The sequence below is a fragment of the Bufo gargarizans genome, chromosome 7 (genome assembly GCF_014858855.1).
Source record: "Bufo gargarizans isolate SCDJY-AF-19 chromosome 7, ASM1485885v1, whole genome shotgun sequence".
In the NCBI taxonomy this organism is placed as follows: domain Eukaryota; kingdom Metazoa; phylum Chordata; class Amphibia; order Anura; family Bufonidae; genus Bufo; species Bufo gargarizans.
In genome coordinates, this window is record NC_058086.1 from 112261024 (window position 1) to 112285719 (window position 24696).

General features: G+C 43.5%; 1 protein-coding gene across 1 annotated transcript in view; it reads right to left on the minus strand.

Moving 5' to 3' along the window:
- PLA2G4A (phospholipase A2 group IVA) overlaps positions 1-22432 on the minus strand; it is a 244534-nt gene extending 222102 nt beyond the window's left edge. Inside the window, 2 exon segments of the mRNA XM_044301970.1 lie at positions 12067-12141; positions 22359-22432. Coding sequence (XP_044157905.1) covers positions 12067-12081 — 15 coding nt within the window. The 5' untranslated portion in view covers positions 12082-12141; positions 22359-22432.
- Positions 22433-24696: the final 2264 nt, after the last annotated feature.

Below are 24696 nucleotides of genomic sequence, written 5' to 3' on the forward strand. Positions count from 1 at the left end.
AGATGTTTATGATAGATAATTACATGCCCTCGTACATAGACTGTGTGACCCCTGAAAACCCTATAATAGTGAGGGGACACGACCACCGGCTCCCTACACTTAATACGGAGGGAGTCAGGGTCACCTAGGATCAAGCCAACAGGACAAAACAAAACCAAAACGAAAGAACCTCAAGCAAGAAGTACTGAAGAACGTCTGTCAGAGCTTCTCAGAGATATGGCGGTGACAGTACCCCTCCTTCTACGAGTGGACTCCGGACACTCACTCAGAGCCCACCTTCTCAGGATGAGACCTATGGAAAGCCCTCAAATTCAAAATTACCATCAACCACAATCGGAGGAGGAGTCAAAGAGGAGGGTACAGTGGGTTGGACATAAGGTTTTAAAAGGGATTTGTGAAAAACATTATGGTTCTTCCAAGTCTGAGGAAGATCAAGACGAAAGGCAACGGGATTGATGACGGACAGAATCTTGAAAGGCCCAATAAACTTAGGACCCAACTTCCAGGAGGGAACCTTCAATTTGATATTCTTAGTAGGCAGCCACACCAGATCCCCCACATTCAGGTCCAGACCAGGCACACGTCTCTTATCCGCCACACGCTTATATCTCTCACTCATCCTCTTCTGTTTACCCTGAATCTTTTGCCAAATAAATTACAAAGACAAGGAAAATCTCTCCTCATCAGGTAAACCAGAAGACCCCTCTCCAGAGAATGTCCCAAACTGCGGATAAAACCCATATGCACCAAAAAATGGTGACTTATCCGAGGACTCCTGGTGACGGTTATTCAAAGCAAACTCTGCAAGGGACAAAAAAGAACACCAATCCTCCAGATTTTTAGTTACAAAACAGCGCAGATATGTCTCCAGATTCTGATTGACACGCTCTGTCTGGCCATTCGACTGCGGGTGAAAAGCAGAAGAGAACGACAACCGAACCCCCAAGTGAGAACAGAAGGCCTTCCAGAATCTGGAAACAAACTGCGTGCCCCTATGCGAGACTATGTCTGAAGGAATGCCATGCAGTTTGACAATGTGATCAACAAACGCCTGCGCCAGCGTTTTAGCATTGGGTAACCCAGGAAAAGAAATAAAATGCACCATTTTTCTAAAACGATCTACTACTACCAAAATCACAGTCTTCCCCGAGGAACGAGGCAGGTCCGTAATGAAGTCCATGGACAGATGTGTCCAAGGACGGGAAGGAATGGGTAACAGGAAAAGAGGACACAATGGCCGTGAATGAGGGACCTTGGCACGAGCGGAGGTCTCGCAGGCTGCCACAAAACCCTCAACCGTCTTACGAAGAGCCAGCCACCAGAATCTCCGAGCAATGAGATCCACAGTGGCTCTGCTCCCCGGGTGCCCAGCAAGGACAGTATCGTGATGCTCCTTAAAAACCTTGTGTTGTAAAGCGAGAGGCACAAACAACCTCCCAGGAGGACAAAGATCAGGAGCCTCTACCTGGGCTGCCTGAACCTCTGCCTCCAAATCAGGGTAAACAGCAGAGACGACCACCCCTTCAGCCAAAATGGGACCCGGGTCTTCAAATTTCCCCCCTCCCGGAAAACAACGTGACAGGGCATCGGCCTTCACATTTTTAACCCCAGGGCGGAACGTGACAACAAAATTAAACCTGGAAAAGAATAAAGACCATCTGGCCTGTCTCGGGTTCAGACGCTTGGCTGACTCCAAGTAGGCCAGATTCTTATGGTCGGTAAACACGGTAATAGGGTGTCTGGCTCCCTCTAGTCAATGGCTCCATTCCTCAAAATCTAATTTGATGGCCAACAACTCCCTATCTCCCACATCGTAATTTCTCTCTGTGGAGGAGAGTTTCTTTGAGAAAAAGGCACACGGTCGCCATTTGGCAGGAGAGGGACCCTGAGACAAGACCGCACCCACACCCACCTCAGAAGTGTCCACCTAAACAATGAAAGGTAGAGCGACATCAGGTTGTACCAAGATGGGAGCGGAAGCAAAAGTCTCTTTCATACTAGAAAAAGCCTTACGCGCATCTACCGACCAGGAGGAAAATTATACCCCCTTTTTAGTCATATCAGTGAGTGGCTTAACAACAGAGGAATAATTCAAAATTAACTTCCTGTAATAATTGGCAAAACCCAAAAAGCGCATCAGCACCTTCTGATTCTCAGGAAGCTCCCAATCAAGCACAGCGCGGACCTTCTCAGGGTCCATGTGAAAACCAGAAGCGGAGAGAAGAAAACCAAGAAATTGAATTTCTGGAACTGCAAACACACATTTTTCCAGTTTAGCGTACAATTTATTCTCCCGCAGAATCAGCTAGACCTGACGTAGGTGGTCCCTATGTTAAAGCAGCGCTAAACTAGAGCATTTGAGATACACTCTGGTGCTCCAAATCAATGTACCCCCAGGGGGTTAATATCCACGTGTGGTTGAGAGACTGGACACTGACACAGAAGCTGGTCAAAGCAATCTCTAACTTTTATTACATGGGTAAGCGGTATATACATCTTCAGAAGAGGGCAGTCCTTTTTGAGGCTTAAGCATTGTTTCATTGGTCAAAAAGGAAAAAGAGATAAGAGAAACAGAGATAACATACTAACATCTGCGCAGTGAGTACCACTTTGGAATGTGAACTAATGTAAACATCTAAGTGTCCGCCATCTTATAATGGTGGACAGTCTAACAATAATACTGCATACGTCATGTGTGAAACTTCAAAGAGGTGCTTCTCTATAGGCAGTGAATAATATGTACAGTACAGACCAAAAGTTTGGACACACCTTCTCATTCAAAGAGTTTTCTTTATTTTCATGACTATGAAAGTTGTAGATTCATACTGAAGGCATCAAAACTATGAATTAACTAGGAATTATATACATAACAAAAAAGTGTGAAACAACTGAAAATATGTCATATTCTAGGTTCTTCAAAGTAGCCACCTTTTGCTTTGATTACTGCTTTGCACACTCTTGGCATTCTCTTGATGAGCTTCAAGAGGTAGTCACCTAAAATGGTTTTCACTTCACAGGTGTGCCCTGTCAGGTTTAATAAGTGGGATTTCTTGCCTTATAAATGGGGTTGGGACCATCAGTTGCGTTGTGGAGAAGTCAGGTGGATACACAGCTGATAGTCCTACTGAATAGACTGTTAGAATTTGTATTATGGCAAGAAAAAAGCAGCCAAGTAAACAAAAACGAGTGGCCATCATTACTTTAAGAAATGAAGGTCAGTCAGTCCGAAAAATTGGGAAAACTTTGAAAGGGTCCCCAAGTGCAGTCACAAAAACCATCAAGCACTACAAATAAACTGGCTCACATGCGGACCGCCCCAGGAAAGGAAGACCAAGTGTCACCTCTGCTGCGGAGGATAAGTTCATCCGAGTCACCAGCCTCAGAAATCACAGGTTAACAGCAGCTCAGATTAGAGACCAGGTCAATGCCACACAGAGTTCTAGCAGCAGACACATCTCTAGAACAACTGTTAAGAGGAGACTGTGTGAATCAGACCTTCATGGTAGAATATCTGCTAGGAAACCACTGCTAAGGACAGGCAACAAGCAGAAGAGACTTGTTTGGGCTAAAAAACACAAGGAATGGACATTAGACCAGTGGAAATCTGTGCTTTGGTCTGACGAGCTCAAATTTGAGATCTTTGGTTCCAACCACCGCGTCTTTGTGCGACGCAGAAAAGGTGAACGAATGGACTCTACATGCCTGGTTCCCACCGTGAAGCATGGAGGAGGATGTGTGATGGTGTGGGGGTGCTTTGCTGGTGACACTGTTGGGGATTTATTCAAAATTGAAGGCATACTGAACCAGCATGGCTACCACAGCATCTTGCAGCGGCATGCTATTCCATCCGGTTTGCGTTTAGTTGGACCATCATTTATTTTTCAACAGGACAATGACCCCGAACAAAGCTCCAGGCTTTGTAAGGGCTATTTGACCATAAAGGAGAGTGATGGGGTGCTGCGCCAGATGACCTGGCCTCCACAATCACCAGACCTGAACCCAATCGAGATGTTTTGGGGTGAGCTGGACCGCAGAGTGAAGGCAAAAGGGCCAACAAGTGCTAAGCATCTCTGGGAACTCCTTCAAGACTGTTGGAAGACCATTTCAGGTGACTACCTCTTGAAGCTCATCAAGAGAATGCCAAGAGTGTGCAAAGCAGTAATCAAAGCAAAAGGTGGCTACTTTGAAGAACCTAGAATATGACATATTTTCAGTTGTTTCACACTTTTTAGTTATGTATATAATTACACATGTGTTAATTCATAATTTTGATGCCTTCAGTGTGAATCTACAATTTTCATAGTCATGAAAATAAAGAAAACTCTTTGAATGAGAAGGTGTGTCCAAACTTTTGGACTGTACTGTATATATCATCAACCCATATGATTGGACTATGCATTCCTCCACACTCTATATACCTCCCTTGGGAGATCTGTAGAAAGATGAGAAACCAGACGCTGCCCACAGCACAGCTCTTTGCCCCCACCCCCTCTTTTCTTCAGTCTTGAAACAAAGAGAGGGGTGGGAGGCACTTGGAGGAGAAAAAGTTAACTCATTACAATCCTAGATATACAAAAATATAGAATAAAATTCACACATCTTTAACAGTAAAATCAGGAGAAAAAAATCAAAATGTCATCTAGATGCACTAGTACAAATTTCCCCATTACATGATAAAAAAAATGCTGTTCAGAAAATGTTTATTCATATTTGAGACATACCCTGGGTAAGGTTTAATAAATAGTTTATTTAAAGATGCCTATGCAGGCGTTAAACCTATCTTGACCCAGGTGAAAATGTAATACTTCCTTTTTATTATTATTTGGGTTAAAATACATGCTTTATACCTTTATTTAATTTTACTTGATGAACCAAATAATAGAAAAAGATTAAAAATACAGTAAACACTCCACTGCGTGGTCAAATGATGCTCACTGAGTCATGAGGGAGAGCACGTGCACTATCTCTCACCCCTGTCACTTATAGGCAGTTAGCTACCTTCATGTCACTTGCAGTGACACCTTCATCTAGGCTAAGTTGTCGGAGCTGAACTCACTCTTCCCAATTCCAATACAGCACATGAATAATACCATATGTTAGCTGACCTCTGTCTATCCCTTTGGTGGTGCACACTGCGTACATAACATTCACGGTTTGAATACCGTATCACACTGCTAAACTACTCCAGCTTTGATAAGTAGGCCATCTGGACTACTGCTAACTAACTGACAGTGGAGTAGATCGCTGATTTAAAAGCTTAATCTGCCCCCATCTGCATGCCCCCCAGCTTGCGTTCATGGAGTTTGTTCTGAGCCTAAGATCTCGTCCCCGGATATGTTCTGGGTGCCATCTTACTTCCTGTTTCACATTTAAACCTCTCAAGCCTGTTACCGTTTGCTTGAATATTGTGTCTAGCTTCTGCTTGTGCAGTCCTCTTGCTTGGAACTAGCTCTCTGGTTTGTTCCTCCTTGCAGTTTACCCTACTACTCTGTGACATTCTGCTACCTCCTGTTGCCGACCCAGATTGCTTTACTACGTTTCTGTGCCACCTGCCCTGACCCATCGCTCGTCTGACCTCGACTCTACTGCCTCCTTCAGACCTATACCATTGCTACTTGTAACGGCTCCACCTGCCTGGCTCTGCTGCATACTTCGGTTCTACACCGTTGCTACTGGTAATAGCTCCGACTGCTTGGTACTGCTTCATCCTTCAGTCCTGCAACCTCCTATTCAAGACTCAAGTGCTTCCTCTGTAGAGGCCTTTTCCTTGCCATTGGATTCCAGCAGCATTACGCTAGAATCGTGACAGTCTCTCAAGTTTTTCACTTAAAAAAAAAAAAAAGAAAGAAAGATTTCACTTGCTACACTATCTTTCGCTTCTTCAGCATGGCTCCCATGGCCTAAAATAAAAAATGTTACGTCTCCAGCATGGCACATGTTTTGAGAGTTTTCCTTTAAGACGCATAAAAATGGCCCCTGATTATAATACATATTTTTCGTGGGAATTTTTGCCAATGATCCCCCTCTGGTAGGTCTTTGTCTATGTTGTAGGACTATTTCTGCACTTCTAGTAAGTATTTGGTGACTGCAAATATGACCAAGGTTTTTCTGGTTCGCCTGCCATTAAAGTCAATGGGGCCCGCCGCAAACGCTTGGTTTGCAAACATTTGATCGCGAACGCGATTTCGTAGTAAAGAGATCAGAGAGGCACGGAGCATTATCAGTCATGTTAATGATGCTCCGTGCTTCTGCTGTCCGCAGGGGGTCTTGGCTGTCATTCACGCAGCGGATGTCACGCACGGCATCCGCTCGTGTGAAACAGCCCTATCAGTCTACAAGTACATAGGCACCATAAGAAATATAAAAGGCCTGGGGGAATATACAGAGAGAGTCAAGACAAAAGAAGCTGGAACTTCTGGTATAGGATGGTTCCAATCTTTATATGGTAACTGGTTGTGCACATCAGACTTCATATAATAGATTGGAACATGGCAAACATATTCTAACTGAAACAATGAGACATATATCATAGTTAATAAAGATGTTCAATGCACTTGTACAAATACACCTATTGAGTACATAACAAACGGGTAGGCTAACATTCCACAGTTGGGAGCATTCAAGTGTAAATGTTCTGCAAAACCCATTTGTGATACAGTGAAAGAGCTCCTAAAAAAGTTATTTACTGTTTTCTTACTGATAACCTATCCTTTGAATAGGTCATCAGTATCTAAATCAGTGGAGGTCTGACACCAGAGACCCCTGCCTATCAGCTGTTTGAGAAGGCGGCGGCGGCATTCAAACCCACGCCGATCAGATGCTGATGACTTATCCAAAGGATAGATCATCTGTAAAAAAAAAAAAAAAAGGTGAAGAACCTCTTAATAACAGAAAAATTGACCATTCCTTAACCCGTTCCCGACACATGACGTACTATTGCGTTCCCGCAATTTGACGTAATAGTACGTCATGGTGATCAGGCGGGCACCGAAGCTGCATTGCAGAGGGGATCAGACCCCCAAAAGTGAACATAAAAAAAAATAAAGAAAAAAAAAGTGTCTTTAATAAAATAACGTTTTTAAGTAAAAATAAAAATAAAAAATCAAACTGAAAAAAAAAAAAAAACATATTAGGCATCACCACATCCGTAATGACCGGCTCTATAAATATATCACATGATCCACCCTGTCCGATAAACACCATACAAAAAATTAATAAAAAAAGCAATTTTTGGCACCTCACATCACAAAAATTGCAACAGCAATCGATCAAAAAGGCGTATGCCCCACAATTTAGTACCAATCAAACCGTCACCTCATCCCGCAAAAAATTAGACCTTACCTAATACAATTGTTCGAAAAATAAACAAGCTATCACTCTCAGACAATGGAGACAATAAAATACGCTACATTTTTTCATTCAAAACTGCTATTATTGTGCTAAAGTGAAATAAATAAAATAAAAGTATACATATTATGAATTGCCACGTCCATAACAACCAGCTCTATAAAAATATCACATGACCTAATCCCTCAGGTAAACACTGTAAAAAAATAAAAAAGAAAAAATGCCATTTTCGGCACCTTACATCACAAAAACTGCAACACCAAGTGATCAAAAAGGCATATATCCCCCAAAATAGTACCAATCAAACAGTCACCTCATCCCGCAAAAAATGATACCTTAACTAAGACAATCGGTCAAAAAGATAAAAAAAAAGCTATGGCTCTCAGACTATGGAATATCATTATTTCAGTTTCAAAAATGCTATTATTGTGTAAAACTTAAATAAATAAGAAAAAGTAGACATATTAGGTATTACCACATCCGTAAAAATCTGCACTATAAAAAGTCACATTACCTAATCCCTCAGGTAAACGCTGTAAAACTAAATAAAAACTGTGTCAAACCAACCAATTTATTGGTCACCTTGACCCATAAAGTGAATAATGAATGATCAAAAAAATCATATGTACCCAAAAACGGTACCAAAAAAAAGGCAACTCTTCCTGCAAAAACGAGCCCCCGCAAAAGATGATCAACAGAAAAATAAAAAAATATAGGGCGTTGAAAAAATGGAGATTAAAAAAACTAATTTTTGTTTTCAAAAATGCTTTATTATGTAAAACTGAAACAAACATCATAGAAAGTAGAAATATTTGATCTATACCAGTGTATTACTGTACTGTGCCGGCAGCAGGGAGCGCACGGCGTCATAGCAACCAGTGACGCCGTGCGTTCCTGCTCTCAGGAGGGATCCAGGCCGCGGTTCCACGGCCCGCACACGACTGTGAAACACGGCCGTGTGCATGGGGCCTAAAGGGTTAACAACGTTTGTAAAATCAGTTTTGAATACCTTGAGGGATGTAGTTTCATTTTTGGGTGGTATCTATTATCTAAGCCCCACAAAGTGACTTCTGACCTGAACTGGTCCTTAAATAGTGGGTTTTGACAATTTCAAGATTTGCTTCCCAACTTCTAAGCCTTCTAACGTCCCCAAAAAATAAAATTTCATTTTCAAAATGATCCAAACATGAAGTAGACATATGGGAAATGTAAAGTAATAACTACTAGGCCGAATGCACACGGCCGTTTTTCACAGCCGTGAGCGGTCCGTGGAACCGAGGCCTGGATTCCTGCTGAGAGCAGGAGCGCACGGCATCATTGGTTGCTATGACGCCGTGCGCTCCCTGCTGCCACCGCAATACAGTAATACACTGGTATGATCTATACCAGTGTGTTACTGTACTGTGGCAGCAGCAGGGAGCGCACGGCGTCATAGCAACCAATGACGCCGTGCGCTCCTGCTCTCAGCAGGAATCCAGGCCGCGGTTCCACGGACCGCTCACGGCTGTGAAAAATGGCCGTGTGCATTCGGCCCTAGTTGAGGTATCAACTAACTTTAAAATGCTTTTACTTATCCAAGCCATTCTAAGATTTTTTTCTCGTCACATATTGTACTTCATGACCCTGGAAATTTGAGTCAAAATATTTAATTTTTATTTATTTTTTAAATACCAAATTTACCAAAAATTTCAAAACATTTTCAGTTTTCAAAAAATTCTATTTTTATCCTTTTAAAACAGATAGTGATACCTCCTAAAATGGTTAATACTTTACATTTACCATATGTCTACGTCATGTTTGGATTATTTTGTATATGACATTTTCTTTTTTGGGGACGTTAGAAGGCTTAGAAGTTTAGAAGAAAATCTTGAAATTTTTCAGAAAATTTCCCAAACCCAATTTTTAAGGACCAGTTCAGGTCCGAAGTTACTTTGTGAGGCTTACATAATAGAAACCACCCATAAATGGCCCCATTTTAGAAACTACACCCCTCAAGGAATTCAAAACTAATTTTACAAACTTTCTTAACCCTTTAGGTGTTCCACAAGAATTAAAGGAAGTCTGTCACCTCCATATGGCCATATACAGTGCTTACATTGTCCTATAGCACAGGTTTACATAAATGTAATAGTACCTTTGTATTTTTGTTTACACTTGCAGAAGCTGGAAAAACGAAGTTTGATTCATATGCAAATGAGCGCCCGCTCAAGTGCCCAGTGGCGGCGTTCACTGTGTTGGAGCCCAGGCTGCTCTGCCCTTTTTCATTGTTTCCCCGCCCCAGCCTCTGCCCGCCCTCCTATTCCCTTGCGCCATCCTTTGGTCAGGCCAAGATCCCGCGCCTGTGCACTGCCTTGCTGGGCCGGGGCATGCACAATGTGATGCCTATTGTTGGCACGGCATCGCTTTACCTATTGCTCATGCGTAGGCGCGGGCTCATTTGCATATGAATTAAACTGTTTTTCAAGCTTCTGCAAGTCTAAAGAAAATAACAATTACTTGGCATGTGTTTAAACAGCAAAAGTAATGTCTGCAGACAAGTTTAATAAAAGTAAAAAATGATAAAGATAAAATGAAATAATAATCAAGATCCAAATAAAAGAAAGTACATATAAATGTATGTAAAAACACACTCTGGGCTCATACCCACGAATGCCTGTGCTGCGGACCGCAAATAGCGGTCCGCAATGTACGGACACAGACCATGGGGCAGCTGCATGAGGATCGCGGACCCATTCACTTGAATGGGGTTCGCAATCCGCATCCGACTGCCTGCACCGCAAAAAAATAGTGCATGCTGAAGTGAATGGGTCCATGATGCGCATGCACAACTTTTTTGCGGGGCTGGGGCACAGCCAGAAGCACCATGGAAGCACTCTGTAACACTCATATCCCGGATCCTGGACCCATTCACTTCAGCATGCGCTACTTTTTGCGGTGCGGAGGCACAGCCAACAGCACCACGGAAGCACTCTGTAGCACTCATATCCCGGATCCTGGACCCATTGAAGTGAATGGGTCCATGATGCGGGCTGCACACGGCCTTCCTATATATTTTAGGTTTTAAAAATGTGGCTCTCAAAAGAAATTTCAATCATGGTTTTGGTGATATTTGGCTCAGTTGACAAAAAAAGTTTGCCCACCACTGGGTTAGATCATGTGGTATTTTAATAGAGCAGTATTTAAATTTTTTTTAAAAAAGGTGAGTTAGGAGGTGAGTTAATTATTATTTTTTTGAACCCTCAATTGACCTTCTAAAATTGACCTTCTACTAAGCATTCTGTAATAAAGAATGCTATTATTTTCCCTTATAACCATGTTATAAGGGAAAATAATACAGTGAATAGACTTTCATCTTAGCAACCATGCGTGAAAATCACACCGCATCCGCACTTGCTTGCGGATGCTTGCGATTTTCACGCAGCCCCATTCACTTCTATGGGGCCTGCATTGTGTGAAAAACGCACAATATAGAGCATGCTGCGATTTTCACGCAATGCACAAGTGATGTGCGAAAATCACCGCTCATCTGCACAGCCCCATAGAAGTGAATGGGTCCGGATTCAGTGCGGGTGCAATGCGTTCACCTCACGCATTGCACCCGCGCGGAATACTCGCCCGTGTGAACCCAGCCTAAGTGTATTACATAGTGTAATACACTTACAGCTTCCTGCCTGTGAGATCCAGGGGGCTGGATCTCACAGGCTGTCACAGAAGGCAGCCACGATGCCTAAGGAAAGCATCGGGCTGCCTTCCCTGCCATAGGGTGCCCATCACAGCATCGCAGGGACCCGATGGCCACCCCTCACCCGGCAGGATCCCGCACGTGCCGCAGTCAGAGCTGATCGTGGCAGTGCGAGGGTTAATGCGCCGGCATCAGTCTTTTCACTAATGCCAGCCCATACAGTAGGGGTCCGGCTATCAGTGACTGCCGGACCCCTGCCGCTGATCGGGCGGGCATAGCTCCTGCACCCGCCTGATCAGCCAGCTGTACGGCGCAGGTCCTTAAGGGGTTAAATAGAAATGCGGTACTTACTGATGCAAATTTTGTGCAAATCAGTGTCTGCATTACAAATGTCTAATGATAAACCTGTTTCCACATCAGAAATACAGCCACATTTACTGTCATCACCCTCATACAATTATAATATAAAGTGCATGTCCACTAACAAAAACTAAATTCTTGTCCAAATATGGCAAATTATGGGCATGGTGAGACTGTGTAAGGGACAGATGCATATGTCTACAACTGTGCCACCACATTCATGATTAAGCACCATCCAGGCTCTAAATTAGCTTGAAGTCCACCAAACATGGTTCTATTGCAGGTTTTACCTACCTGGTCTAACCAGTAGCCACTTATTTTCTCACTGACTTGGACTGCAAGCATGGTCACTGCCAGGACCTTTCAGGCAGGTCATGGTCAAATGCTACTGGATTAACAGGATTTATGGCCATTGCTTGCTCTGCTGTGACTTCACTCCACCTCAACAGAGAAATCTCCCTGTAAACTGCCCTGGCCATTGATATCCTGCATCTCATTTTTTGAACCTACACGTCTGGCAGCGAGTTCAAAACTAACTCTCCACTATTTAAATGTACACTGCATATACAGAAGCTTTCTGGCACACTGCTGATCTCTCACTCAATCTGATAAAGCCATAGCTGCCGTGTCGGACTCGGGTGCCTAGGGCCCACCATATGGATACATTCAAATATTACCTGCTCACACAGCATCAAGATGCTACCAGACGATTAAATATGGGGGTCCCTGCAGCAACTTTGAGAAGGTAGGTCCTGTGGAGAAGAGGACACTGGTTAGCATTCCTCTATACCTAGAAGTCATCTCAGCTCTGATCGTGTCTATAATAATAAACTGGGGAGTTTCTCTAACCCCCTCAGGACCCTGCCATTTTTCACCTTAAAGAAGTATTCCCATCTTCGACAATGGGGGCGGTAAATCGCTAGGATATTCCCCCATTGTCGGATAGGTACGGCGCACCTATATCGAGAATGGAGCGGGGAGCGCTGTGGCTGGAGGACCGCAGAGTTCCCGGGGTCCATCCACCACCAATGGCTAATCCCCGCCTCTCCTATAGAAGTAAATGGGAGCGTGCACGGCCAATAGCGTTCGGCTATTTTTGGCCGCCCCACAGAAATGAATGGGCATGCGCAGTGCGCTCTCCTCCAATTTCGGGGCTCCGTTCTCTATATATGTGCGGATCCCAGCGGTGGGACCCGCACCTATAAGACAATGGGGGCATATCCTAGCGATATGCCACCCATTGTCTGAGATGAGAAAACCCCTTTAAGGACCAGGCCATTTTTTGCAAATCTGACATGTGTCACTTTATGTGGTGATAACTTTAAAACGCTTTCACTTATCCAGGCCATTCTGAGACTGTTTTCTTGTCACATATTGTACTTCATGACAGTGTTAAAATAGAGTTAAAAAAAAAAATAAAGTATTTTTATTTATAAAACTAATTCCAAATTTACCCAAAATTCAGAAAAATTAGCAAATTTCCAAACTTCAGTTTCTCTACTTTTATAATAGATAGTAATACCTTCAAAAATAGTTATTACTTTACATTGCCCATATGTCTACTTCATGTTTGGATCATTTTGTGAATGCCATTTTATTTTTGGGGATGTTACAAGGCTTAGAAGTTTAGAAGCAAATCTTGAAATTTTTCAGAAAATTTATAAAATCCACATTTTCAGGACCAGTTCAGGTCTGAAGTCACTTTGTGAGGCTTACATTATAGAAACCACCCAAAAATTACCAAATTTTACAAACTACACCCCTCAAGGTATTTAAAACTGATCTTACAATTTTACAAACTTTGTTACCCCTTTAGGTGTTCCACAAGAATTAATGGAAAATAGCAATAAAACTTCAAAATTTCACTTTTTGGCAGATTTTCCATTTGAATCAATTTTTTCCAGTTACAAAGCAAGGGTTAACAGCCAAACAAAACTCAATATTTATGGCCCTGATTCTGTAGTTCACAGAAACACCTCATATGTGATCGTAAACTGCTGTATGGGCACATGGCATTGAGCAAAAGAAAGGAATGCCATATGGTTTTTGGAAAGCAGATTTTTCTGGAATGTTTTTTTGACACCATGTCCCATTTGAAGCCCCCCTGATGCACCTCTAAAGTAGAAACTCCAAAAAGGGACCCCTTTTTGGAAACTACGGGATAAGGCCTCATGCACACGGACGTTGTTTTGGTCCGCATTCGAGCCGCAGTTTTGGGTCCGCAAAAGATGCGGACAGCACTCCGTGTGCAGTCTGCTTCTGTTGCTCCATTCTGTGGTTCCCGAAAAAAATAGAACATGTCCTATTCTTGTCCACGCTTTGCGGACAAGAATAGGCAGTTATATTAAAGGCTGTCGCTGCCATCCGTGTTTTGCGGATCCGCGGTTTGCGTACTGCAAAACACACAACGGTCGTGTGCATGAGGCCTAAGGTGGCAGTTTTGTTAGTACTATTTTAGGGTACATATGATTTTTGGTTGCTCTATATTACACTTTTTGTGAGGCAAAGTAACCCAAAATAGCTGTTTTGGCACAGTTTTTATTTTTTGTTATTTACAACATTCATCTGACAGGCTAGATCATGTGGTATTTTTATAGAGCAGGTTGTTACAGACGCGACGATACCAAATATGAATTGAAGTTTGTTTCAGTTTTACATAACAGCATTTTTGAATAAAGAAAATAAATTTTTGTTTCTCCACATTCTGAAAGTCATAGTTTTATTTATTTTTTGGGTGACTGTTGTGTAGGGGCTCATTTTTGGGGGGATGAGATGACAATTTGATTGATACTATTATAAGATGCATATAACTTTTTGATCGCTTGCTATTACACTTTTTGTGATGTAAGGTGAGAGGTTAGGTCATATGATATTTCTATAGAGCAGGTTATTACGGACATGGCAATACCTAATATGTCAACTATTTATGTAAGTCTTACACAATGATTTCATTTTTTAAACAAAAAAAAATCATGTTTTAAGTGTCTTCATAGTCTGAGAGCCATAGTTTTTTTTTCAGTTTTCACTATTTTGTCAGTTTTCCGAGTCCACATTTCCGTTCCCGAAAACAATAGAACATGTACTATTTTTGTCTGCAATTGCAGACAAGAATAGGCATATTCTTTTAGTGCAGGCGATGTGCGGTGTCCGTGTTTTGCGGATCCGCAAAACACACTATGGATGTGTGAATGGACCCTTAGTGTGAACTGTTCAAAAGGATATGCCCCAGATCCAGTAAAGGCCACTGTTAAGGGGGCGGGCCCGTGTGGAGGTCACAGTCAAGGGGGTGGTATGCTGTGGAGGTCCAATTTTAAGGGACAGGGCACTGTGGGGGGTTAGTGTTAAGGGGTGGGGGCTGTTGAGGTTATTGTTTTGGGGAGGGGTGGGGAGGGGTGCTGTAGATGTCACTTTTATAGTGGATAGTGTTGATATCCTTTAACAACACACACAAACATTAAATAAAATAGATTTAAATATACTCGAGAGAAGCAGGGTCCTTCAGCTAGTGTATATACCGTATATCCAAAGCCCGCTGCCTTGGAGTGATCTTGGATTCTGCCCTTTCCTTCCGACCGCACATCCAAGCCCTTTCCACCACCTGCCGTCTCCAACTCAAAAACATCTCCCGCATCCGCGCTTTCCTTAACTTTGAATCTGCGAAAATACTTGTACATGCCCTCATTATCTCCCGCCTAGACTACTGCAACATTCTCCTCTGTGGCCTTCCATCTAGCACTCTCGCACCCCTCCAATCTATCCTCAACTCTGCTGCCCGACTAATCCACCTCTCACCCTATTATTCCTCTGCCTCTCCCCTTTGCCAATCCCTTCACTGGCTCCCCATTGCCCAACGAATTCACTTCAAAGTACTTACAAATACATACAAGGCCGTCCATAACCTGTCCCCTCCCTACATCTCTGAGCTAATTTCCCGATACACCCCCACACGCACTCTCCGATCCTCACAAGACCTCCTTCTCTCCTCTCCTCTTATTGCCTCTTCCCACAATCGACTCCAGGATTTCTCCCGTGCATCCCCCATACTCTGGAACTCGCTACCCCAACACATCAGACTCTCACCTACAGTGGAATCCTTCAAAAGAAACCTGAAAACCCACCTCTTCAGACAAGCCTACAACCAGTGACCCTGCTGCCTCTATACCGCCATGACCAACTTAACCCGCACCTACTGTGTCCTTCTCCCATACCATGTAGATTGTAAGCCCTCACGGGCAGGGCCCTCTCTCCTTCTGTACCAGTTTGTAACTCATTTTGTTTATGATTAGTGCAATTGTCTGTATTATGTATGTGCACCCCTTATCATATGTACAGCGCTATGGAATGAATGGCGCTTAAATAATAAATAATAATAATAATAATAATAATTTTTCACCCCATAAGACGCACTTTCCCCCCAAAAAAGGTGGGGGGGGAATGGCAGTGCGTCTTATGGACAAATGCTGCCTTTTTTATATCACTACCACTGATGCTGCACAGCGCAGCAATGTATCAGCGGGGAGAGAGGAGGGGCTGGTATTCACCTGAGGGGTTAGGTCATGTGATATTTTTATAAAGCAGGTTATTACGGACGCGGCGATACCTAATATGTCAACTTTTTATTTATTTATGTAAGTTTTAAACAATAACAGCATTTTTAAAACAAAAAACACAACAACAATGTTTTAGTGTCTCCATATTCTGAGTCATAGTTTAGTTTTTTGGGGGGGCGATTGTCTTAGGTAGGGGCTAATTTTTTGCAGGATGAGGTGATGGTTAGATTGGTACTATTTTGGCGGGCATACGCCTTTTTGATCGCTTATTGTTGATTTAAAGTGACCAAAAAATGGTTTATTTAGCACACTTTTTATTTTTATGACGGTGTTCATCTGAGCATCTGAGCTGTTAGGTCATGTAATATGTTTATAGAGCCGGTCAACACGGATGCAGGGATACCCAATATGTAAACTTTTCTTTTTCTCACTTTTTTTTGTTCCACTTTGGGACTTCAACTTTTGGGGGTCTGATACCCTTTACAATGCATTCTAATACTTTTGTATTGGAATGCATTGGCTGTAAGTGTAATACAGTGGGGGCTGGATCTCACAGGCTCTCCCCGGAAAACAGCCCAGATGCCTAAGGAAGGCATCAGGCTGTCTTCCATGCCATCGGGTCCCCGTCACAGCAGCACGAGGACATAATGGCAGCTACGATCCCCGCCCGACATCGCGGCACATCAAGTGTTAATGCGCTGGCATCAGTGATTTCACCGATGCTGCCGCATGCAGCAGGGGTCCAGCTATCACCATAAAGTACATGTATGTCACGGGTCTTTAAGTCCCGGACAGAAATGACATACATGTACATCATGGGTCCTTAAGGGGTTAACAATCTATCAATTTTTTTTGTATAAACATAGGCTGGTTGAGGTGCTGTACATTGAATATATGTATGTAGAGCAATAAGTCTACTGTGTTATGTGCCACTTGTGCAGGGGGTGGGAGACTAGGGGCCCACCTTGCTCAGGGGCCCACCGGGGGATTGACCTGTACCCCTGTTCAAGCCTGCATGACTGTTCTCTCTCTCTCTGTAAATATATGTGTATATATATATATATACACACACACACACAGAGTCGTGGCCAAAAGTTTTGAGAATTACATAAATATTGGAAATTGGAAAAGTTGCTGCTTAAGTTTTTATAATAGCAATTTGCATATACTCCAGAATGTTATGAAGAGTGATCAGATGAATTGCATAGTCCTTCTTTGTCATGAAAATTAACTTAATCCCAAAAAAACCTTTCCACTGCATTTCATTGCTGTCAGTAATCGTCTTGTTAACGCAGGTGAGACTGTTGACGAGCACAAGGCTGGAGATCATTATGTCAGGCTGATTGGGTTAAAATGGCAGACTTGACCTGTTCAAAGGAGGGTGATGCTTGAAATCATTGTTCTTCCATTGTTAACCATGGTGACCTGCAAAGAAACGCGTGCAGCCATCATTGCGTTGCATAAAAATGGCTTCACAGGCAAGGATATTGTGGCTACTAAGATTGCACCGCAATCAATAATTTATAGGATCATCAAGAACTTCACGGAAAGAGGTTCAATTCTTGTTAAGAAGGCTTCAGGGCGTCCAAGAAAGTTCAGCAAGCGCAAGGATCGTCTCCTAAAGAGGATTCAGCTGTGGGATCGGAGTGCCACCAGTGCAGAGCTTGCTCAGGAATGCCAGCAGGCAGGTGTGAGCGCATCTGCATGCGCAGTGAGGCAAAGACTTTTGGAAGATGGCCTGGTGTCAAGAAGGGCAGCAAAGAACCCACTTCTCTCCAAAATAAAAATTCAGGGACCGATTTATCTTCTGCAAAAAATATGGTGAATGGACTGCTGAGGACTGGGGAAAAGTCATATTCTCCGATGAAGCCTCTTTCCGATTGTTTGGGGCATCAGGAAAAAGGCTTGTCCGGAGAAGAAAAGGTGAGCGCTACCATCAGTCCTGTGTCATGCCAACTGTAAAGCATCCTGAGACCATTCATGTGTGGGGTTGCTTCTCATCCAAGGGAGTGGGCTCACAATTTTGAAAAAAAACACAGCCATGAATAAAGAATGGTACCAAACACCCTCCAACAGCAACTTCTTCCAACAATCCAACAACAGTTTGGTGAAGAACAATGCATTTTCCAGCATGATGGAGCACCGTGCCATAAGGCAAAAGTGATAACTTAGTGGCTCGGGGACCAAAACGTTGACATTTTGGGTCCTTGGCCTGGAAACTCACCAGATCTTAATCCCATTGAGAACTTGTGGTGAATCCTCAAGAGGCGGGTGGACAAATAAAAACCCACTAATTCTGACAAACTCCAAGAAGTGATTATGAAAGAATGGGTTGCTATCAGTCAGTAATTGGCCCAGAAGTTGATTGAGAGCATGCCCAGTCGAATTGCAGAGGTCCTGAAAAAGAAGGGCCAACACTGCAAATACTGACTCTTTGCATAAATGTCATGTAATTGTCGATAAAAGCCTTTGAAACGTATGAAGTGCGTGTAATTATATTTCACTACATCACAGAAACAACTGAAACAAAGATCTAAAAGCAGTTTAGCAGCAAACTTTGTGAAAACTAATATTTGTGTCATTCTCAAAACTTTTGGCCACGACTGTATAATATATATATATATATATATATATATATATAAAGCTGAGTGTATGTGTGTACGTATGTATGTCCGCTAAAGGAATCCGCACCGTCGCATTTACAATCACGAAATTTGGCACACAGGTACATCAGGTGTCCGGGAAGGTTTTAGACCAGGTCTCAGCTCTCTACGGATGGACCGTTCCTGAGATATTGCCAAAAATGACCATTATCAGCCAATAGAAGCTCGCAGGTCCTCCAGTCTCCAAATACACAGTTTTACTCCAGGTTTCCATAACAACCCAGTCATTTATCTTCACTGCTGTAGGAGAGATTTACGCTGGGTTCAGACCTGAGAGTAATGAATGTACGCTCTGTATGCGCGATTGTACGGGCGTACGATTGTACGATTGTCGCGTGTTCCCGCTGAAGTCTCTGTACGGGAACGCGCGAAAAGACGCCCCAAAGAAGCTCCTGTACTTCTTGGGGCGTCGGGCGTTTTACAGCGCGACCGTACTCGCTGTAAAACGCTCAGGTGAGAACCATTCCCATAGGGAATCATTGGTTCTTGCCTGTTGAGCGTTTTACAGCGCGTAGGAACGCTCAGGTCTGAACCCAGCCTTAGGAGTTTTTCACACGGACGTCATGTTTTTTTGGCTCGGATAAGATGCGGGTGCGTTGCGGGAAAATGCCCAATTTTTCCACGCGAGTGCAAAACATTGTAATGCGTTTTACACACGCGTGAGAAAAATCGCCCTGTTTGGTACCCAGACCCAAACCCGGACTTCTTCACAGAAGTTTGGGTTTGGGTTAGGTGTTGTGTAGATTTTATTATTTTCCCTAATAACATGGTTATAAGGGAAAATAATAGCATTCTTAATACAGAATGCATAGTATGGAGGGGTTAAAAAATTAAATAAAAACAATTTAACTCACCTTAATCCAGCCGGGCAGCGCGAGCAAGTGGATTAAGGTGAGTTAAATTTATTTTATTTTTATTAACCCCTCCAGCCCTATTGTACTATGCATTCTGTGCTATTATTTTCCCTTATAACCAAGTTATAAGGGTAAATAATAATGATCGGGACCCCATCCCGATCGTCTCCTAGCAACCGTGCATGAAAATCGCACTTGCTTGAAATTTTCACGCAGCCCCATTCACTTCTATGGGGCCTGCGTTGTGTGAAAAACGCACAAAATAGAGCATGCTGCGATTTTCACGCAACGCACAAATGATGCGTGAAAATCACCACTCATGTGCACAGCCCATAGAAATGAATGGGTCCGGATTCAGTGCGGGTGCAATGCGTTCACCTCAAGCATTGCACCCGCGTGGAAATCTCGCCCGTGTGAAAGAGGCCTTAAAGTAAATCTGTCAACAGGATAATTGCTATTGAAGTAAAGCCATGGCCTAATAGCACTAAGTACCTTATTTCAAGATGTGCCTTTGTTCCGGCAATAGATGTTTTTATCCTCTGAAAATCCAGTTTATTTGGTATGCAATGAGCCAGTAAGGTGCCCAGAGGGGCGTCACTCTTGCAGGAAGGAGCCCAGATGCCGCCTGCCCAATGTTTCCCCCCTTAAAAGAATTAAAACCCCGCCCCATGTATCTATAAGCCACGCCCCTGATATTGTTAGGCCACACCCCTCCCACTTCTGAGTCAACGGGGATTGAAAAACTGAAGGTAAAAATCTACTTCTGTCAGCTGCAGGGGTGGGAGGATGAAATTCTCCCTGCAGCTTACACTCAGACAGCACAGTGCTGCTGTCTAAGGCTCCATTCACACGTCCGCAATTTTGTTCCAAATTTTGCGGAACGGAATTGCGGACCCATTCACTTCCGGGTCCGCATTTCCGTTCCCGAAAACAATAGAACATGTCCTATTCTTGTCCGCGGATCTGCAAAAAACACTACGGACGTGTGAATGGACCCTTAGAGTGAGCAATTCAAAATACACGCCCCCGATCCAGTAAAGGGGGCGGGCCCCTGTGGAGGTCAAAGGGGTGGTATGCTGTGAAAGTCACTGTTAAAGGGGAAGGCTGCTGTAAAGCTCAGTTAAGTGGGTGGGCTGCTGTGGAGGTCCAATTTTAAGGGACAGGACACTGTGGGGAGGGGGGGGGGGGGTTAGTGTTAGGCCTCATGCGCACGACCGCTGTGTGCATCCGCGGCCGTTGTGCCGTTTTACGTTATTTTTTCACGGACCCTTTAATTTTCAATGGGTCCGTGGAAAAATCTGAGAATGCACCATTTGGCAGCCGCATCCGTGATCCGTGTTTCCTGGCCCTGAAAAAAATATGACCTGTCCTATTTTTTTCACGGCCAACAGTTCACGGACCCATTCAAGTCAATGGGTCCGTGAAAAATCACGGATGCACACAAGATTGTCATCCGCGTCCGTGATCCGTGTCCGTTTTTTTCTATCATTTCATTGGCAAACTTGACTTAGATTTTTTTTTTCATTTTTCATGTCCGTGGATCCTCTAAAAAACAAGGAAGACCCACGGACGAAAAAACGGTCACGGATCACGGACCTACGGACCCCGTTTTTGCGGACCTTAAAAAAAAACGGTTGTGTGCATGAGGCCTTAAGGGGTGGGGGGCTGTGGAGGCACTGTTTTAGGGGAGGGGTACTGTGGATGTCACTATTATAGTGGATAGTGTTGATATCCACACACACACACACATATATATATATATATATACACACACACATTGTATAATTATATGTTTCGTAAGCTGCATACTCTTCTCCTTTCTGAAAGATACCTCCTGCTTTCTCACAAACAGGTGAATGCAAAAAAGAGAGCAGCACCTCCAAACTATGTATAAAGGAAGGTAAAAAGGTCAGGGCTTGCTACAGTGGCTGCAATGCATTCTACAAGTAGCAGCACGCTTCTTTATCCACAAAGACACATGCAAACACTGAAAATATTAATAAATGTAAACTCCATTACTGCCATACTTACTATATGTAAATCAGAAGCTATTTGCACACATTTTTAAAGTCTATGTCAAGCCCATCTACCAGACAGGACCTACACTAACATTCTTGCCTCTCTTGAGCTTTTGGCCTACAAAATTCGGGACAATGTAGAATCCAGCTACAGTGTATATCATATTCTGATTAAAAGCCCTGGGAAGATTGAAATAAGGGAAACCTATTTGTCACCAGTATTTATAATGGCCCTCTCTGTAGTGCCCCGAGTATTTTGCAAAGCCCCCTCTGTAGTGCCACCAGTCTTTAGCATGGCCTCCCCACTCTGTAGTGTCCCCCGTGTCTAGCACTCATTACCTGTAGTGGCTCCAGTATTAAGCATTCCTCCCTGTAGTGCCTCCCAGTATTAAGCATGGCAGTCCCCATTGTACTACCCCTAGTGTTTAGCATTTCGCTCTTGTAGTGCCCACAGTATTTAGCACCCCCATCCCCCCCCCGTGGTGCCACCAATATTTACTTTCCCCATAGTGTCCCCAGTAGTCTCAAGAAAGATAAGAAATAAAACAGAATACTCACCTGCTAGTTACTACAGCACTGCTCCAATTCAATAATGCTACTAGTAACTAGCAGGTGAGTATTCTGTTTTCTGCCTTTTGCTGTCCACAAAAAAAGAATCCACAAAAAATACGGATGACGTCTGTTTGGATACCATATTTTGCGTAGCAGAACAGCTGGCCCCTAATAGAACAGTACTATCCTTGTCCGTAATGTTCTATTTTTTTGCGGAACGGAAATACGTGCATACGGAAACGGAATGCACATGGAGTAACTTCATTTTTTTTGCGGACCCCAAAAAAAACAGATTGGACACATAAGCTTAAGCGCTGAGGCTACTTTCATACCTGAGTTTTTACTGGATCCGGCAGGGTTCAGCAAAAACGCTTCCGTTAGGATAATTTAAACGACTGCATCCATTCTGAGGGTTAAAAAAATAAATAAAAAATTAACTCATGGTGATGGAGCACGTGATCTGACGTCACCACAGGTCCTAGCCGGTAATTCATCATGAAAGAAGTAAAGAAGAGACCGGGAACTACGCGATCAAGAGGAGAAGGTGAGTTAATTTTTTTATTTATTTTTAACCCTCATTTGATCACCTACTAAGCATTCTGTATTCAGAATGCTATTATTTTCACTTATAACCAAGTTATAAGGGAAAATAATACAGTGAATAGACTGTCAACTAGCAACCATGCGTGAAAATCGCACCGCATCCGCACTTGCGATTTTCACTCAGCCCCATTCACTTCTATGGGGCCTGTCCTGCGTTAAAAACGCAGAATATAGAGCATGCTGCAATTTTTTCAAGCATTGCAGAAGTGATGTGTGAAAAAAAAAAAACACTTATGTACACAGCCCCATTGAAATGAATGGTGCCGGATTCAGTGCGGGTGCAATGCGTTCACCTCCCGCATTGCACCCAAGCGGAAATCTCGCCCGTGTGAAATCAGCCTAAGGCCGAATGCACACGGCCGCGAGCGGTCCGTGGAACCACGGGCTGGATTCCTGCTGATAGCAGGAACACACGGCGTCATTGGTTGCTATGACGCCGTGCGCTCCCTGCTGCCCCTGCAATACAGTGATACACTGGTATAGATCATACCAGTGTATTACTGTATTGCGGCGGCAGCAGGGAGCGCACGGCGTTATAGCAAACAATGACGCCATGCTCTCCTGCTCTCAGCAGGAATCCAGGCCGCGGTTCCACGGACCGCTCACGGCAGTGTGCATGAGCCCTAACTGTGAGCAAGGAGGAGATTCGGAGGATGCAAACGGTGTTGGGCTCCTTCACAGGGGGGGCCTGGCTGGGCTCCAAGAAAAGCCCTTGGGCTCCTTACCAGGCTCATCTACAGATCTATAAAATCATTTTGTAAACACAATAAAAGGACACAGTGCTATGGGACAGGTATATTGTGGACATGCTAGCGGCGATCTGGACGTGCATGTCCGCAGCTCTATAGCCTAAAACGAGGTGACTGAATCCCTTTAAATGAGGCTGCAAAAATTCAGGCAGCAGACTGTGTGCTGTCCGCATCCGTATGTCTGTGCTACAGTCTTGGAAAAAATAAATATAAATAGAACATGTCATATACTTGTCCGTTTTGCAAAAAGAATATGACTAGGGATGAGCAAACTTCTGTTTTTAAGTTTGGCATACAAGGTTCTGGTTATCTAAGAATTCCGTTATGGATTCCGCTACCACGGACCTTAAGTTATGGTCCGTGGTAGCGGAATCCATAATGGAATTCTTAGATAACCCGAACTCGAACCTTGTACACTGAACTTGAAAACAGAAGTTCACTCAACACTAAATATGATGTTACTACGGCAGGGAGAAACATAATGGTGACATTGACATGTCCGCAAAACACATTTAGTTTTAGAAGCATATTTCTTCGTTACACCGCCTGCTGAACAGGAGCGCCAATATTGTGCATCACAGTTACATTTGCCTCAACTTTTGGGAATACCAGTTTTATGAGTGTTGAATACTGTTAAAAATGGTGCAAGTGGTCATCGATTTGGCACGTCACCGGCCTCATTTACTGATCTATAAACTCTGCATGTACATATTATGTATTTGACATTACATACTGCGAGATTACTGCACTTTCTTATTGCCTTGTCAGTGACTCTGTGCGACCCTAATACTACCGACACGGCCCCGCTGCTAATAGAACTACAACCATGTGTGAAGCCATAATGGTTAAAACTAGTCTCATACAAGAAAGCAGAAGCTGAGAGAAATAATGTCTAGTCAGTACTGAACTCCCAGCTGCAGTGACACAGGAAGCAAGGCAGTGACCAATCTCCTAGAAGCTGTGTGCTACAGTCTATACCATCTAGAAGAGGCTCCAGCCCCCAGCCACCCTGCCCTCCATAAATGAAGGAAACAACTAGACCCTTTCTAGAGGAAGTGCTATGGAAGGAGGCAGCAGACACTTCCTAAATACAGTCTGTACTCAGGCAGCGTACAAGAGGTTAAAAGCGCCTAGCATACCATACATTACACAGCAACATATCACTCACCTGTAGCCTTCTCTCTCTGTCTGCGTATAAGTGCCAGGCAGGGAAGTTGGAGTTCAAACTACAACTCCCAGCATGCTTTGCAACTACTCAAAGTTTCAACAACTTTATCCGTCACTTTTTGTGTTTTTGAGAGTATTGGGGATTGAGAAT